Source organism: Elgaria multicarinata, chromosome 2 (genome assembly GCF_023053635.1).
Source record: "Elgaria multicarinata webbii isolate HBS135686 ecotype San Diego chromosome 2, rElgMul1.1.pri, whole genome shotgun sequence".
In the NCBI taxonomy this organism is placed as follows: domain Eukaryota; kingdom Metazoa; phylum Chordata; class Lepidosauria; order Squamata; family Anguidae; genus Elgaria; species Elgaria multicarinata.
Genome location: NC_086172.1, coordinates 158,023,089 through 158,041,954, shown reverse-complemented (window position 1 = coordinate 158,041,954; position 18,866 = coordinate 158,023,089). Strand labels below are relative to the sequence as shown.

Here is an 18,866-nt window from a genome sequence, read left to right as displayed (position 1 = left end):
ACAATGCGCGATTCGATACGGATGGACGCTGAGCAGCGCGTTACCAAAACCACACAATCCAGGGGGAGGGGTTGCCTGAGGTGAAGGCTCGCAAGCCTAAGCGGGCGGAGGCGGTTGCTGCCCGGCGCTTCCGGTTTTGCCGGAGAGCTGATTGGCTGCCTGTTTCCAGCGGGAAGGGAGCCATGGAACTGCGGGCGGAACTGACTGGCCGGGATGGGCTGAAGCGGCCGCTGCGGGTCCGCTGCGAGCCTCAAGGAGATTTGCGGGGCCTGCTCAGCGGCCTGGCTCACCTGCGGGAACGAGTGTCCGCGCTGCTGGGCCCGCTGGTGGAGCAAGAGAGTGGCGCTGGCGATCGAGCTGGTGGGGGAGGTGAGAGGCCCTGCAGGCCCCGGCCGAGGAATGGATCCGCACACGCACACGCGAGGACAGACGAAGCGGCCTCCTGGGCCGGAACCAGAGTCCGGCATCCTGACCAGCCAGATGCCTGTGGAGAGACTTACAAGCCAGGCACGCGGGCCACGGCCTGCCTCCCTTCTTTGTCTCCCCGACATCTGGTCGTCAGAAGTATCCTGCCTCTGTACCTGGAGCTCCGCAGACAGCTGTCGTATCCACCGGCAGTCGCAAGTGGAGGCTGGTGGCTCCGATTTCGGCGGGGCCGTGGATCCTTTCTGGGTTTCAGTCAGAACCAGCCAGAAGTCTAGAGGAGCCACCCAAGGAGTTTACCCCCATCCCCAAAATAGGCTCAGCACACTGGGTAGTTTTTTAAGAGTTCTAGCTGGCTGACTGACTGAAACCCAGAAAGGATCCACAGCCCCGTGAAAATCGGAGCCGCCAGCCTCGACTGGGTAGAGAGTCTAATCCATGAACTTGCCCAGCCCTCTTTCAAATTTATCTCAAGGCTAAGAAAGAAGTGTGAAAATCCAGGTGTGGTAGAGTGGCTTGCTCCACTTCAGGCTGCAAATGGAGGATTCCATTTTTTGGTGCTCCTTTATGTAAAAGAATTCCCTGCAAATAGTTTAAACCAAAAAAAACTGCATCACAGAGAATGTTTCAGTCCCAACCTAATTCTTGCTCCGCTAGTTTTCTGCTTGCAAGGAGGGTGTTTTTTAAAAAAAATCAGTGGAGCAGTCAACATTTCATAATATTAATTAGAAGCTATGGTTATTGCATTACACTGATATAACACTATGTATGTAGCATTCCCTTGGTAACTAGTACATCATGGTCAGCAGTTTCAGTTAATATTTTATTCATTTGTTGCACATACCTTTGGCTCCTTGTTGCTGCATATTCATGAATAAACATTGGTTGTGAGGATATAGCACTATCAAATGCAGTGCGCTTATCTTTAGTCTAAAAGTAAGTAAAAACTATGAGAGCACTTTGTATATACCTTCTTAACTCATGTGCTTCTTGCCAAAGTCCACTTTTCTACCTCTGTCTTGTCATCCTCTGACCCTGAATACCTTTATTCTAATCAAACCACAGAGTGTGCTGGGGGTTAGTGAATACATCAGCCTTCCCCAGCCTGGTGCTCTCCAGATGTTTTGGACTATGAATCCCAGCATTCCTGACCATTGGCCATGATGGTAGGAGCTGAAGTCCAAAGCATCTGGAGGACACCAGGTTGGGAAAGTCTGGACAACACCAAAAGTAAGGGTGTAATCCTATGCATGTTTAGACAGAAAAAGTCCTATAACATGGCTGGCTGGGGAATGCAGGAAGTTGTTAGACTTTTTCTGTCTAAACATACATAGGATTGCACACGTAAGTATTTGTAATGAAGCATTTGATTACAGCAAAAGTATAAAATGAAAACCCTACATTTTGGGAAATTGTGAATAAACTTGCCAAGCAGAATGAAAATTTGGTAGCCTTCATGTTACAGTTATTCTTGTATAAAATCAACTAATGTGATTCAATTAACTTTTTAAAAAGGTGACGAAGAGGAGGAAGATGAACAGGATGAAGAGGAAGAAAATCATTTTAATGCCAAAGCGTGTCCTGACGGACCGCCATTAAAACGGACAAAAACACACTCCTGATGAAAACTGAAAACCTCTTTTTCTATGGCATTTGAATTTTATCTATAGACACTTTTCCCCCAGGAAAAACGCTGGGCTATTCTGTTAAATAGAAACACATTGGCCGTTTGTTTTCTATTACTAATAATAAAAGAGAAGTTTGTTATTCATCTGTAGACATCATTTGAAATTCTAAAATAAAACGGCATGTGTGTGCTATTTTGAGACACTTTCTTGCTTCTGAAAATTTTTGAAACCATTTTCAATGCACGGCCTTCAATAACTCTGTTCATTGTGGCAAGCATAATAATCAGGATGTGTGGGATTGTTTGGCACCTGTGTGCCCAAGACAAATTGCCTCAGTCATGTAGGAACCAACAGGGCCACCCACATGCTGCTGATCTTTCATGCTCCAGAGCAAGAAAGACAGGTGAAGGAAGATGAAGAGACATGCTCAGTCTGCTCAGCATTTCCCTCAGGAAAAACCAGGCAAGGTAAGGAAGTGTTGGGCACGGATGCCCAACGAAGCCTGCTCCTTTCCCAAAGGAAAGGCTAGTTTTAAGGGTGATGGGTGTTGGAGACTACAGTATTCCCTCTTCAGACAAAACTAGATGTTATGAGAGACACTGATCTACAGCTGCCCCATAACTTCCTCATAACTTTTAGTTCAACACAAAACGTAATATAACTTAACTTTTTTTATTTAAAACATTTTTATAGCACCCGTCATTTCAGATATTATGTCGTCAGGCTTTGTGTTGGCCCACCATCAACAGCTCATGATGTGAGGTCAGGATGGCGCAATGTACAGTACAGTGACATCACATTGTTTTAAGCTAGGTGGAAAGGCCACACGCCACTCCCTGCCAGCAGCAGAGAGGGAAAAAATGGCAATGACAATAGATTATGTATTGTGAAAATTATGACTTTGTACATCAACTAAGCAGGATTTACTTTCTACATAATAAAGACACCCCTTGTTCAGATGCAACATTAACAATGGCTTAGCCGCATTATGTGAACAAGTGTCAGGCTCTTCAGCTCCTTCCTTCCCTGCAGTTTAGCATAACATTTGAACCCAGGCAAACACGGTTAATCTTAACTATGTTAGATTTAAACATGGTTAATCTTAACTATGATATATTTAAGCAATTTTAAAATGTGGTTCAATCGCCATAATTAAGATTAAACACAGTTTACAGTTTGTACATAGCATTAAGCTGTGGTTAACTGAAAATGGAAGCAAAATCTTTTGATCTTGCAACCAGGCCGGGGGGGGGGGGGGGGTTGGGCACACAGACCCAAGGCTTGTCCACTGAAAGGTAAACCATAGTTCAGCTTTGTGTCTGAACTTAGCTGGCCCACATGACAAAGGAACACTGATCTGAAAAAGTCTTTATTCTTGGGTGGCAAGTTGCTGGCACACAGGTACTGCAAGAAGATTGATGACAACCTTTAAAATACACGTGCTCCTGGAGCATCAAATGGGTAAGGACTTTTCAGCAATGCTGTATATGGGAGGCACTGAAGAGAACAAGAGTTCTGCAAACGCACTGATCTGGTGACTGCAGGGTTCATTTTCCCAATTGCTCTACTATTCAGAAGAACTCAACTGATGTGAATAGTATTGATGGAAGCAATATTGTACTGTAAAATCCATAGAATGGAAACATTGTTATAGCTATGAATAAACAATGTTCACATTAAATCCTCAAAGGTAAAATTTAGAATTTTTTTTTCATTCCCTCATCCCTAATAAAGGTAAAATTACTCATTTACAAAACTAAAATGTAACTAAAATGAAATAAATCAGTATGTGCTGCCCAGCAAAACTGAAATACATTACATTTCTGATGGTACATGTTATACTGCTTACTTCCTTTTTAAAAGCAGTTAAAAAAAAACCCTGCTCCATTAAAATTCTTTTGATAATTGTTTTCTTAAAGGCTATCCCATAATAAACTTCAGCTTTGCAATATTTCCAAGACCAATACATGTAAGACAAATTAGCAAAAAACCAGTTCTGGGGTTTGAAATGTATTACATCAGCTGGATTTTCCAGAATGTATACTTTTCTAGTATACGTGTTTGTTTTTGCTTCGAATGTTACGTAACTTTTTGTAATTTTTCATGCATGTGTTCATTGCTATCTGCTACTTGCAATGCCACCCAAGATGCCAAAATGGCATACATAAAAAAGTCTTATTCGACTGCTACAGGCCCCTTGAAAAGTAAGTCTATAGAAAACTGTGGACAACTAAAAGAAAGTTTTGGGTCGTTATTTTTTTTATGAATTGAGCAATCTTCTGTTTTAGTCCTTTATCAGTTCTCTCGTCCCAAGGCAAGCAATTATTCCCAGTCATCCATCTTCCCAGATTTCACCACACAAGCTACAATACACATAGGAGTGGGTAAACAGGCAGGTTCCTAGTTCCAACTTACGTGAAACAACTGAACTAAAAAAGCTGCTTAGAGTAAGCCACTAAAAATAGTGAAGCAGGAGCATGCCAGCTCTAAAAGCTATGAAACCAGCAGAATGCTCATTAGATCAGTCTAGCAAGTAACGCGCCCCAGACTTTGTAAGCCATTATTTTGTGGACTTATTGCTAGTTTTACGTCCACATTCCTACCAAGTGCAGTGACTAGAAATTTATGTTCTAAATTTTTTAGAAAATATAGACAACGAAGAATGCAGATATATTAATATTCCTACTAACTGAATTTATATCCTGCGTATGTACAAAATACTCTAAGCAGTTTGTTACAAACTTCAGGTACCATGAAATTGAGAGGTCAACTAGCACCTCACTATTTTATGGAGAAGGTAAATCCTATGTCCCCTAGACAGTGTCTGGAGGGAAGGGACATAGGAGTGTTCAGAAACGGTGCTTGCTAGACAAGACAGAGGCTAGACATGATAGCACTCTTCAAATACTTGAAAGGTCACACAGAAGAGGGCCAGGACCTCTTCTCAATCATCCCAGAGTGCAGGACACAGAATAATAGGCTCAAGTTACAGGAAGCCAGATTCAGCCTGGACATCAGGAAAAACTTCCTGACTATTAGAGTAGTACAACAATAGAACTAGTTACCTAGCCTCCAAGTTCAGAGACTTACAAGTACCCAGTGCCCATTCCATAGGATTGCACCCTTAGATAATGTAAATATAGATATTTGCATGGGGCAAATATTTCAAACAGGAGTGGAAAACCTGCAATTCCAGAAGTTGGACTCCAATTCCTTATCAGGCCCAGCATGGCAAATAGGGATGATGGGAGTTGAAGTCCAACATCTGTAGGGGCAGAAGTCCCTCACCCTGGCTTTAAACTATTTAGCATCCCTGCAAATTACATTATCTTATAACTTTCTGTAATAGACAATTATCATCCTCTAGTCAGCCAATTGTGTTGCTGTCTTTTATTTTTGCTGTTTGGCTGTAATATTTGATGGTTGTTTTCCTGGTTAGAATGTTACTGGATAGAACGTTACATGTTTTAAAAGTTTTATATGAATGTTTTAATTGCTGTGCACCAATCTGAATGCCACTGGGCAGAAAATGAAGCTAGTAAGTGCAAAATAATTTTCTAGAACATGAGCAGTAATTAGTTTCCTGCTTACAGGCATTTTTTAAAAATAACTGCATTGCTAAAATATGTCTGCAGCCTTCATATTTGAAGTACAGCACATGCTGTATGAAAAATAATGTAAGAACTGGCCCTTATGAGTTAATACTGAACTAGAAGTAGAAAAAAAGCAAAGGGATCATTTTCTTTTAGCCATGTGTTTGAATGGAGCCCTGTTTTATTGAGTGCAACATTATTAAAAGAGAAAGCACAATATCTTAAATGCCACTTCTATGATCATTCCAAACTTTACACATTATAACAAAAGAAAAGTCAATTTTCACCAATTCTCCTCTTAGGGGAAGGTTGTAGATTTGTGGGGAGGGGAGAGAGAGTGCACAGTGAAGCAAGGTTTCAAATACATTTCCCCACAAGAACTTCCAGTGGAGTGTAAAAATTCTGCATCATAAGGCAAATATGAAGGAAGTCGCCCTCTAGTCTCAAAGAAGGCTATTTTTCCACCAAACAGAATGCACCCATACTTAAAATCAAGTTGTTTAAAAAAATAGAAAGTAGATGCTCTATTCAGTAGTTAACATTGACAAAAAGAATTTCAAGTTCCATTCATATCTTCAGTTGACATAGCCAAGCATCTTCATATTATCTAAAATCGCTCATGGGAAAATGCAGAATGATTTAAGTGTCAATCAGTTGCAGTCTGCTGATTTGATTGGAGGCCTTCACAAATGTTTGGTGACGGTTGCAAACAACAGCCAAGCAAATAGGAATGATGCAATAGCCCACTGTTTTGGGATCAGCTCTTGTACAGGAATACAGGAACAAGAACATTTGGAAATAAGGAATTAAAAAGATAATGGCCCACAGCCAAAAGGGTACAGACAGCAGTCGTGTTTTTAAGGAGTGCATCCAAGTGGCTTCTTCTCTGAGTTTCTCAGGGGGTTGCTGAATATGCTCCAGGGCTAGTCTGTTGTAAGTCTCATTGATCTCAAAGACATAGTAAAATGCTGCTGCGCTTGCTATTAGATACAATCCCACGCCAATCCATCCCATCCTCTGACGGAAGTTCATCATTCTCCATGCTCTGCACCTTAAAAAAAACAAAAACCATTATTAAGCAGTGTGAAAAAAAGAAGCTTCAACATGTTGTAGGCTAAGATTTGCTTAGCATAGCTAAAGCGCTGCTAGGCAAAAGCCATTTCTGCTGCTTCTTTTTTTGTTTGAAGTCTCCCTATCCATATCAATAGGACATATATTGAACTGTAACATGCTAAGGACAGGGTATTTCATTTTCAGCAGGGATGAAATGGTTCGCAGAAGACTGTTATCCCAAATAGAGGTAAATTTACAATCTTCAAAATACTTATTTTGGAATAAATCCAGTTTAATTTTACTGCAGTAGATTTTTGTCCTGCCAGCATGACATACATTATTCTTCCCCACCACATCACAGTGGTTTCATCCTTATAATAGCCCTGTGAAGTAGATTAGGATGAAAGACAGTTGTTGACCCGAGTAAGCTTCAAGGCTATTCAAGGATTTAAATCTAGGGGCATGTCTACACCTGCCAGGTATCCCAGGGTCGTCTCTAGGTCATCCTTGTGCGTCCATATGATGCAAAGGGAATGACCAGGGACTTTCCCTGGGATATCTGGGACAGAGGATTTCCTGTTATGTCTGTGGTCCTGGTACCATCCCAAGGAGCGTGGGCTGCCGCTCCCGGGTCATCCCTTCTTCCCCACAAGTGGCGGGGTTCTGGAAACAGCATGGAGCTGTGCAGGGGCAGTCCATGCCCATCAAGGGTGGGGAGCAGTTTGAAGAGTTTTATTTAAATCTTACTTTGCAGTGGAGCGCAATTACACTCCCATCTCCATTCCACGGGGGGGGGGGGGGGGGGAATGGCAGCTGCAGCATCCCTCCTTACTTCTGGTACGTTGCACTGCCATTTGGACACTGGGAGAGGATTGCGGAAACAGGTAAGTCTGTGATCCTCCACCTTAGGTGTAGACATGCCCTAGGTTTCTCCAGTCCAAGTCTGACACAAACATTTTGCTTATCGATTGTTGTGTCAATCAGGATAAAGTTCGGAACTAAACAGAAGAACTGTAACACCACCCAATGTTTTTTGTCAGATTTGTACTGTTGTTGGACTGTTCTTGGATATAAAAAATATAGAAAGGATAGATCCTCTAAGGCAGAGGTGTTGAAACCCCTTTCAGCTCAAGGGCCGAATTCCATTTTAGAGAAGCTCCCGGAGGCCATGTTCCAGTGGTGAACAGGGCCAAAGGAAAAAGAGGGTGGGAGCAAAATACCAGCATATTTTAGCTTAAAGCTCTTACTACCACTAATTAAGCCTTAAGAAAGGCATTTCAACCTTTCAGAATGGGGAAATAACTGCACAAAAGCCAGGAAACGGTGAACAATCAGTGGTTGGGGGAAAGGGGCAGGACCATCTGGAGAACACCAGAGAACTGGATTGGGACCCCCAAGCAGATTTGGCCCCCAGGGTCTCAGATCCTGCACCCCTGCTTTAGACTCATCATGCTTTCTCCACAGTAGATTGCAACTTATCAACCTATGTTACCGTGCCTTCTAAAGGCACAACAATTGCTTAGGTCACTGTCAAGTATACTAGAGACAAATTAGACATTTTCTCAAGTTATAAACAAGTGCAGAGAAAAAAGGAAGAATTGGTCTAACACCCCTTTTGGAAGAAAAAAAGTGAAGCAAAAGCCTGTACAAAAGTGGGACCTGTAAAATGGGCCTAAAGCTGTTCATGCTGCACTGATTTGGTGGGAGTAGATAAGGCTACCTATCAGATGTGCAAAATCTGAAAATGTGTCCAGGACAATCTTCAAAAGGAAGCATACAGCACTTGTATTCCATAATCTTATGAGTCTTCAAGTTCCAACTAAGATTTAGAACTGATTTACATAGCTTTTAGTAAACACAAGCAGCCAACAGTGCCTGCGGTTGCACGGAGAACATCAATGCATGGATACAGCCATAATCTATACCATGGCAACACTTATTCCTACCTGACAAAGCAGTCCATGGAGTCCTCTTTAACCAGCCATTGCAATCACAAATTGCTGCAAATGAAACTTTGTATAGCCCAATTCTTACTGAGGTTTCCCTACATTAAGTACAGAGATGTGAAAGACTGGGAAAAAAACCTCCCCCATCCTGATTTTTTTCCTGGTCCTTCAGATGTCTATGTGAATGTCAAATCACAAAATCTCACATGTTGGAGATAATGGCTACACGGTCCAGCCTTTTGAGTCAGGCCAGCGATTACGCAAAAGGTCTCTTCTCCTGACTCAATTAGGTACTATTAGAATTGATTAGACAGAAATCTAGGAAAAAAGTCTGTGAGGCCCAGACTACAAACAACTCTCCAGATTGCAGTTTGCTGCACCTTCCTCTTGCCTTCAAAAGTCAGTCCTATTACCACGCTAGATGTCCTTGTGAGTTTAGCCAATCTTCCTCCAAAATTGAAATACTTAAGAGAGTTCAATGTCTGCGATAAGCACTGACTTAGCCAATGATATCTTCCCGAAGGAGAACAAACCACTGGTCCAAAGTTGAAAGCTTCAAACTATTTTTCCTTATTTCAACTCTGACCTAGAAAGGCGCCAAGCAGCCGGGGGGGGGGGGGGGGGAATTGGGTGGTCCCTGAGAATGCAGAATGTATTGTGGCTACAAGATTACCCTGATGCAAGGCTACTTCATTTAGTTTCATCTTCTTTCCAAGACACAAGGAATTGAAGTCTACTTTAGACAAGAATACTCAAGAGATGCAGATACCCATTTGTAACACAGGAGTCAGCTGTTATACTGCATAATATCTACTTCTTCCACCCCACCTGCCTGTCACAGAACGATGCTTATCTAACATAACACAACAAAGTGATGAACAAACACAACTACTATAGACTTATAGGACTGAATTGTATGGCTGCGATCTTATAAAAGATATATATAGCCTCTCTTTCCATGCATACCCAGAATAAAAGAATTACTGTTATGTCTGGTTGTCTTGATTACTGTGAATGGGCTCATCACCTGGCAACTAATCGGAGCTTAAGGATGTTCTTTGATGAATAGAAGTCTCTTCCTTCCTTCATTTGGGGGTGGGAGACAAGGTCGACACACTTTTCAGCTAATGTGAGGAGCAGGAAAATAAGTTGCAGGAAGTCTGAATTTGAATGGACAGAGCAGACACATTCTGCTGGAATCAGCAACAACTTTGAGGCATGTCTGGAGTGCAGCTGCTGAAGCAGAATTAGCAGCTGTATTGCCCATTGCATATTTGCGAACAAACACAGACGCTATAGATCAGCCTTCCCCAACCTGGTGCCCTCCAGTTGTTTTTGGACTACAATCCCCATCATTCCTGACCACTGGCTAGGGCTGATGGGAGTTGAAGTCCAAAACATCTGGAGGGCACCAGGTGGAGAAGACTGCTATAGACATACGGTGCTCTTTTTTCCTCTGAAGTCCAGGGGCATAGCTATAGTTTTTTGACCATTCAAGTAAGTGGAGAACACTTAACAATACTGTATTGTACTTGAACATTCTTCACTGCAAGTTTACTTATGATTTAACAGCAGTAAAACTTGTAGAACTTGCTTTTAACTATAATCTACACTATCTATTACCCACACAGAAAAAGCACATTCTACTGCCAACTAAGAATCATGTGGCTGTCTGTATCACTCACTCCAGTATGACCATGAGATTTACAGGCACATGTCAGTCAGACAAATACAGTATAGAACCAACTTCTGCCCAAACATTAGTCATCCCAAAATCTTTAGCTAAGTACAGACAGCCTGGAATTAGCAATAAGCAGCAGGATCTAGCAGTTATTGACAAACTCAAAGTTCCTCTTGGCTTGCAGTATGTATAGCACAACTCACATTTAAGAACTCTCTGTTCGACTTTAGTTAATTGCCAAATCAAAAAGGATTTGTGCAGCCTTGTTGTCAAACCATGACCACAACTGAAGTTGGAAGAGAAATATGGATACATGAGATAATTAGACAGCAAACTTGAGTATTTTTTTCAAACTCTTGCTATTTAAAGAAAGTCAGGGATGCTATATCAATAACTGCATATGCCTTTATCTTTAATCAGAGGAGTTCTGGTAGCATTCTGATGGATAAGTTTTAATTTAACTATTTCTACAGTTTTTTGAGGTTAGATCAATGGATATTAGCAACAACAGCTGTGAAGCCTCCATGTACAGAAACAGTATACCTCTGAATGCTAGGTGGGGAAAAAGAAGAGAGGAAAACCATGACTCTATCATGCCTTTCTTTTGAGCTCCCAGAGCATGTGATTGGCCACTTCTGGAAAACAAATACTGGACTAGATGGATCTTAGTTGGTCTCAATAAGGCAATTCTTATGTTCTCATGGTTACATGTTTATATTGACTATTTTTACCAAGCAGGATATAAGACATCCAAAAAAACAATTGATGAGGTTTATTTGACTACGCTTATGTAGCTGTAAAGGCTACTTTCAGTTCTTTTAAAATGTTGTTTCAAGGAATAATCCAAAGCACAATCAATTAAAGTACACGTTGGAGCCTCAGGCACATTGACAAACTGCAGTGTAGGTCAGGTCAGTCTGATCTACACTGTAATTCTAGACTAACTTCTTTTTGATGCAAGGTGTAGTAAAAGTGATAAACACCCATAAAAAGACAACACTTCAGAGAAGTTATTGTATCAAATTAACATACTAGCACAAGTTTATGGTTACATTATTGAACTAGCATGCTATAGCAACTAAGGATTGCACCCTAACAATCTAAACTTATACCATAGTGTGGGTGATACACATAATGACATCTCACAATTCAACAACAACCCATTCTCAATTTGTACTCAACACATGTTCTGGGTTGTCATAACATGTGAACCAGGACTCTGGGTTGTCGTTACATACAAACAAAGTCATTGGGGCTGTTCACACAACACATTCACCCATACTCAGTGGTTGAACTGTAGGTTGTTTTGTTGAATCGTGGGTTATTGTGTTATCTGAATGCAGCCAAGGGTGGCTTGTTAACCATGCAGTATGGGCAGGTTGTCCAGAGTGGTTAAAACGCCACACTGTATGGTTGTATTCACCCTTGCTGCATTCAGTTAACATAACCCACCCTGTAGAAAACCAGACAACACACTAATCTATATTTCAACAAACAATCCGTGATTCAAAACAACTTTCTGACTCAGTGGGACTGTTCACACAACATGCTAACCCACAGTCAATGGTTGAGTGTGGGTTAGCATGTTGTGTGAACAGTTCCACTGAGTCAGAAAGCCCCAACTTCAAAACTTACCAGAGCCACACTCACTAAAGCAGAGGACAGATTTCAGACTTGCATAGTCTACCTTTGTTTTTTACTAGAATCCCTCTGGTCCACTTAGGTATTCCAAATTTGCAGAAGAAATGTAATTCTGTACAGTTAAGGCATAACTATACAAAAACTCTGATCAGTTAAAGCATAATTTATCCAGATTAAGTGATCCTAAGTATGCACTCATCCTTAAAAATATTGGATCAGTCCAAGAATCCTACCAGCAGGCATGGCACATTCAATTGAAAACTAGTCAGTCATCCACTAGTGGAACTCAATCTACTTTCTGCTCAGTGGAGGCTGGCAGCTCCAGTGTCAATGAGGGAGTGAATCTACTCCAGGTTTTAGTCAGAACTCTAAAGGAGCTAGCCCCATAGACATCGGAGCCACCTGCCTCCACTACGTCTGCTAACCACTGCACTAAGGTGGTGTCAGTCTTAGCTTCCATCAGCAATATGTGGATTACAATACTGGCCTACAGTATGACCTGCAACTAAGAATCTAGTGCCTGAATGTGCTATTTTTCCTCCCTCCCATCCCCTTTCCTTTCATGTCATGTCTTTTAGGTTGTAAGCCTGCAGGTAGTCTTACATTTTATCTTTGTAAAGAGACTCTGAAATCCTTTTTGACTAATTGCTATAAAGAAATAACTAAATGTATCTCAAAAGTAAACTGTTTCCTGGTCTCCATCGACAAGCAAATGCTTAGGAGGCAGCTCACTGACCGTTTCATCAGCACAACACAAAGCAAACATAGTAGGCCAGCACAATGGGGACTTCATTCCAGTTTTACAGCACACATGTATTTGGGGCATCTATCATTAGAGCAGTTTGTCCCAGAACAAACTCTCATTGTGATGCTCACACTTTAACCATCCTCTTGCCCCAACTGGGTTTGCTTTAGAGATAATTTTGCCTCTAAAAATATGCTAGTGGGAATATTGTTCAACAAATGTTTATAATACCAGTGTTATAAACATAAGGAGTTAAAAGGAAGGCTTTGAATATATAAAATAAAGACTATTTATTTATTACTTATAACCTGCCTTTTTTCCTAATAAATCAAATAGTCCTTCCGTTGTTTTTATACCTTTTATGTTTTTGGTGTTTTTAAATTTTGTATACTTTTTAATGTTCACTGTTTTTAACTTTTGTAAACTGCCCAGAGAGCTTCAGCTATGTGGCGGTATATAAATGTAATAAATCAAATCTCCAAGGAACCTAAGGCAGCATACATAATCCTCTCCATTTGATAACATTCTGAATTATCCTGGATTTACTTTCCTTGCTCCTCTACTGACAAACCCTAACTTAACCCATCTTTTTTATTCATAATACAGTAAGGGAGGGTCTTGGTAGAGCTGATATAACCAAGGGGTGTTGGCGATCCTCTATTACTTTTGTATCCCATCCTTCATCTAAAGGTTAAAACCTCATGTAATGTGAATAGGGGATACTAAGCAGTCAATGATAGAAAGTTTCACTGCATGATTTTCACCTCACTTAGGGGCGAGTGCAACAAACATAGAATCATAGAATAGCAGAGTTGGAAGGGGCCTACAAGGCCATCGAGTCCAACCCCCTGCTCAATGCAGGAATCCACCTTAAAGCATCCCTGACAGATGCTTGACCAGCTGCCTCTTAAATGCCTCTAGTGATATCTTACCTACTGATATGCCCCCACCCACCCGAATACCTGCAGCCAACAATGACAATCTATAGGAGTGACATAGCAGCTCCAACATTTCCTCTTTGGGTTTTATTTGTAATTGCTGTTTGTATGGATTTTTAGTGTCCTGTATTATCTGTTTCGTTATGTCTGCTGTCTGGGACAGATTCCACCCTTAAAGGCAGTGTAAAAATAATCTTAAATAAAAGTGAGTTAAATACTCTTCAGCCTACCTATTTTGAAGCAGCCTTCCCATGGGAGCTCCTACTGAAGTGGAAGGGACTAAGAAGCATATGAAGAACTGGAGTCATCTATATTGGGTGTAAAGGTGCTTATCATTTGTTTCTTATCTGCCAAATGGTTTTTTCCAGTTAAATTCGTTTTCCTCAGTGCAATCCTGTCTCAAAATCTAGACCAGCTGCTTAAAATTATTTAAAGACCAAGCCCATTTTTCCCTACATGCAGCTCATGAGACACCAGAACTACAAAGGGGTATACAGCTGCTACTAGCAATGTGGTGTTCAAAATAAACAAATGAACAAAGCACTTTAAGGGCTGGCAACAATGGAATAAGAAATCCAACCCAAAAATCAAGATGACAATCTGCTTCTTTCTACCCCTTCCCCCAGCCCACAAGACTCAGTATCACTTCTCTCTCAAACACTTCCTCTGTATCTTCTATGATTTCCCCAGCACTCAGAACTTAAATCTAATCCAGAGTTCTGCAGGGGCATATGGGAAATAAAGAAGAGTGCATCCTTCAGCCAGCCAAAACTAGGCTAACAGGTATTACTCAGAGGACCTTCTTTTCTGCTGCTCCCAGACTGTGGAATGGCCTGCCGGAGGAGATTTGTCAACTTAACAGTCTTTTAGCATTTAAGAAAGCTATAAAGACTGATCACTTCCGGCAGGCCTATCCAAGGGAATTTTAGGATATTTAATAGTAGTAGTATTAGGATTTCCTCAAAGAGAAAAGGCAGGCAGCTGTCACTGATCGGTTTGCAATGGGAGAATCAACCGTCAGGAGTGGAAACTTGGAAGCAGATGTGAGAAGCGCAGACACTTCTCACCCAGCACTAGCAGAACCTCTACCACCCTCCTTCCCTTCCCTCTGAGGTGCAATGTGCCAGGGCTGGGCTCCAGCATCTGTTCTCAGAACACCAGGGCTCTGTTTTAGAGCACAGGGAAAACAGGTGAGCATACTCCTCAGCTGATGCAGTGTGTGTTTTCCTCACCACCTAGAGCCCCCACATGTCAAAGATTGTGGCAGTAGTGATGGTGGTAAAGTTAAGAACATCGGAAAAACCAGGCTGGATCAGAGCAAGGGTCCATCTAGCCCGTTCACAGAGTGGCCAACCAGTTGTCTGCGGGAAACCCATAAGAACGGCATGAGTGCAACAGCACCCTCCTGCCCATGCTCCACAGCAACTGGTGTACATAGGCATACTGCCTGGGACACTATCCAACCTCCTTTTAAAGCCATCCAACTTGTTGGCCATTACCACATCTTGTGGTAGCGAATTCCACAGTTTAAGTATGTTTTGTGTGAAGACGTCCTTCCCTTTTATCTGTCCTGAATATCCCACCATTCGGCTTCATGGTACGACCCCGTTTCTAGTATTAAGAGAGAGGGAGAAAAATGTCTCTCTATCCACTTTCTCCCCACCATGCATAACTTTTGCACCTCTAATAATTGCACAATAACTGCATAATTACGCAACACCCATAATTTTATACACCTCTAGATTGTACACCTCTAAGTTGCTACAATTTTTTTTAAGGGAGGGGGCGAAAATATTTCCAGGCAAACTTGAGCCCCGGCCCCTTCTTTTCTAGAAATCCAGCCCCGCCTTCCCTCACAGACGGGCTCCCCCATTAACCTCCCACGAGGAGGCCGGCCGGCCAGCTGGCTCATCTCTCCCCTTGAACCCGGAGCCAGTGAAGCTGCTGCTTCCCAGGCAAGCTCTTACCTTCCTCCGCCGGGAAACACGGGCACATACAACGGGGAGAGGAGCGAAAGGCGGGCGGGGGCGGCTCAGTCACATCACCCGAATGCCGCTCGCCGCGGGGAGGGCGGAGCGGGCGCCTGGTGTCTCCAGCCGCTCTCCGGGCGCCTCCAGCGCCGGGCCGTGGCCATCCCTTCCGTCGCCAGGCGAAGCCCCGCCCGCTCCAAGCACTGCATCCGGGCGGCGCTGCAATCCCAAGCGGAGGGCGAAATCTCGCTTTACGCCACCATAGAGACGTGACGTTCCTTTGTCTGCAGAGCGGATTTCCAGGTTATTTTGACGCCATTTTGTTTGTGTGTGTGTGTGTGGGGGGGTCATTCTTCCTGTTAGAGGGGCAAGAGCAGTGGAGGCTGGTGGCTCCGATGTCAGTGGAGCTGTAAACCCGCTCTGGGCTTCAGCTAGGACTCTAAAGGAACTATCCAAGGTGCAGAACTTATTTTGAGGGTTGCGTTCAGCATCTTGGATGCTTTAGGGTTCTGGCTGGTTCTGATTGAAACCTAGAGTGGATTCACAGCCCCATTAACATCGGAGCCACCAGCTTCCACTGGATGAACATGACAGCTGCGCCTAGGAAGCGATGGAGCAATTCAGGGCTTTGACTCTGCTGCAATGGTTTGGAAGCGTCGTGGTTCGCCCCCGCACCCCTCCGCCAGCTCCTTACACAACAACTCCAGAAGCAAATTCAGAAGTTCAGGTTCTTTCAAACTCAGTCATGAAAATGTAATTTCAGTTGTACTCCTCTACACACTTACCTGGGAGTAAGTGTCATTGAGTGCAATGGATTTTACTTCTGAGTAGAAATGCATAAGTTTGCACTGTTATTCCCCCTCCGTCAGTTTATATCAATATTAACGTTGTTCCAAGAATCCGGCTTTTGTTTGGAGGAGAGAAATATGATGCCCAGTATAACTTTCCCCATATTAAAGAAAGGAGTGGGGAGTGTGAGTACAGCCTAAGATAATTTATGCCCATTTTGTGCGATGGGAATAGTACAGTGTTTTATTTTCACATTGTGGGGGAAAGGGGTGCATTAACACTGAGAACGGGTTACAACGGGACTGGGTATAATAATCCATGAAATCAAAAAGAGATCCTTATGATTTCATATGATTTTTAAAGGGGACACCCACAAAACCAACCAATCACAGAACACATCTGCCTCTACAAACTGAAGCAGAAAAAAACATGAATCCACCCCTCATGGGTGCCACTATGGCACAAAACCTGGATCCAAGGCAGGGATTCTCAGGGGTCCTCATGATTTTTATAAGAAAAAATACCCCCCAAACATCAGCATATCACAGAGTACCCCTGCCTCCACAAATTAAACCACAAAAATCACAAGACTGCCATTCGTGGGTGCAGCTATGGTGCAAAAACGTGGATCCGAGACAGGGATCTCCTTGATTTCATATTATTTCAACAGAGCAAATCCCCCAAACCAAAATCTGATCACAGAACACATCTGCCTCCATGGACTGAACCAGAAAAATCATGGAAACAACACTCATGGGCACAACCTGGCTTCCTGCCCATGATACCGCCATCTCTGCTGCCCTCTCTCTTGGAGGACTCTCTATGGCCATAGCTAGACCTAAGGTTTATCCCTGGATCTTCCAGGGGTCAAACCTGTTCACCTAGGTGACACACAGGGGATCCAGTGCTCAGGCAGGGGCGAACCCTGGATGATCCCAGGATAAAACTTAGGTCTAGCTGTGGCCTTTCTCTCACACTAGTCGCCCAGAGGATCGTGGTGGTGGTGTGGGTCTTTTATTATCTAGTTTGTGCCAGTTCCAGCCTCTTTCCATTCCACCATCACATTGTTTTTCCTCCTTTGAGGTACATGTGGTGAGGCTTTTTGCTCCATTGCGACTGCGGATTGCAGTTCTGTATCGCCCCCCAGGCTCGTCCTCAAAATTTATCTCTGATTTTGATTCATGGCTGTCCTTTTTCCTCTCTGATAACTGTTCTACTCTTATCTTGGGTGATTTCAATATTCATGTGGATGACCTTCAAGACGCTGCAGCTCTACGATTTCACTCATTATCTTCCTCTTATGATCTAAAGCTTTGGTCTGATGCACCCACACATTCCCTTGGACACTGTTTGGATCTTGTTCTCACTCGGAATTGCTCTGTTTTGGACTTTTCTACTGCTGACTTTCCTTTGTCAGATCATCATCTAGTTTCTTTCATGATTACTCATAATCCTCCTCCTTCACGTCCTGCTTCTCGCTCTTGTCGCGACTTGTAATCTATCAATTATGAGGCTTTTTCTCAGTCTCTAGCCTCCTCTCTTCCTTCTGTCTTTTCTGCTGTCTCCTTGGACTCAGCTGTCTCCTTCTTTAATTCCTCCTTATCTTCAACTCTTGATAATCTTGCTCCATCTACAACTCGGATAGTTCGTCCTTCTCAACCCCAACCGTGGCTCACCTCTTTCATCCGCTACCTTCGTTCTTGTTCCTGGGCAGCTGAACGCCTTTGGCGTAGGACCAGGGACTGGGCGGACTTTGTCCATTACAAATTTGTTCTCTCCTCTTTCTCTTCTGCTATTTCATTGGGCAAACAGCAGTATTACTCAACGTTGATCCAGTCAAATGCTACGCATCCTCAGCGGCTCTTTGCGTCCTTCAATTCTCTTCTGAAGCCTAATCCTCCATCTCTCCCCGCCTCACTGTCTGCTAATAACTTTGCCTCTTTTTTCAATGCTAAAATCCAAACTATTCGCTCTGATCTGGCCAGCTCTGCTCCTCTTCCAGTTCCTGTTCCTCATCTGTCAGTTCCTCCTGCAAATTTCTCTGCGTTCCCTTTGGTCTCAGCTGATGAACTGTCTACAATACTGCGCTCTTCGAAGCCTTCCACTTGTTATCGTGATCCGATTCCTTCTCGGGTCTTTATTAATCTTATCCCTGCTATCCTCCCTTCCTTGCTTCACATTATTAATTTTTCTTTGTCCTCTGGTTCATTTCCTTCTGCTTTTAAACATGCTACAGTCTCTCCTATTCTCAAGAAATCTACTCTTGATGTGCTTTCTCTGTCTAACTACCGACCTGTCTCTTTGTTGCCTTTTGTTTCAAAGATCCTGGAGCTTGTGGTCTACTCTCGTTGTCTTGATTTTCTTTCTAGTAACTCTGCTCTGGATCCTTTTCAATCTGGATTCCGTCCTTTGCATTCCACTGAAACAGCCCTTACTAAGATTACCAATGATCTTCTTAT

The 18,866-nt window shown here is 42.8% G+C and overlaps 2 protein-coding genes across 3 annotated transcripts; one reads left to right on the top strand and one right to left on the bottom strand.

Annotated features, from left to right (window-relative positions):
* Window positions 1-70: 70 nt before the first annotated feature.
* On the top strand, window positions 71-2,253 carry GON7 (GON7 subunit of KEOPS complex). Its single transcript, XM_063147640.1, has 2 exons — window positions 71-369; window positions 1,939-2,253. The coding sequence occupies exons 1-2, from the start codon at window positions 183-185 to the stop codon at window positions 2,043-2,045; spliced, it is 294 nt and encodes a 97-aa protein (XP_063003710.1). The 5' UTR covers window positions 71-182; the 3' UTR covers window positions 2,046-2,253.
* Window positions 2,254-5,807: 3,554 nt separating this feature from the next.
* On the bottom strand, window positions 5,808-15,758 carry LYSET (lysosomal enzyme trafficking factor). Of its 2 annotated transcripts, none has more exons than XM_063147639.1 (2): window positions 15,616-15,758; window positions 5,808-6,689 (listed from the first exon to the last, which is right to left on the bottom strand). In XM_063147639.1, exon 2 carries the CDS (start codon window positions 6,677-6,679, stop codon window positions 6,284-6,286), a length of 396 nt encoding a protein of 131 aa, XP_063003709.1. In that variant the 5' UTR covers window positions 6,680-6,689; window positions 15,616-15,758; the 3' UTR covers window positions 5,808-6,283. The 2 variants fall into 2 exon arrangements, with proteins under 2 accessions (XP_063003709.1, XP_063003708.1); XM_063147638.1 differs by having other exon boundaries at window positions 5,808-6,695; window positions 15,616-15,745.
* Window positions 15,759-18,866: the final 3,108 nt, after the last annotated feature.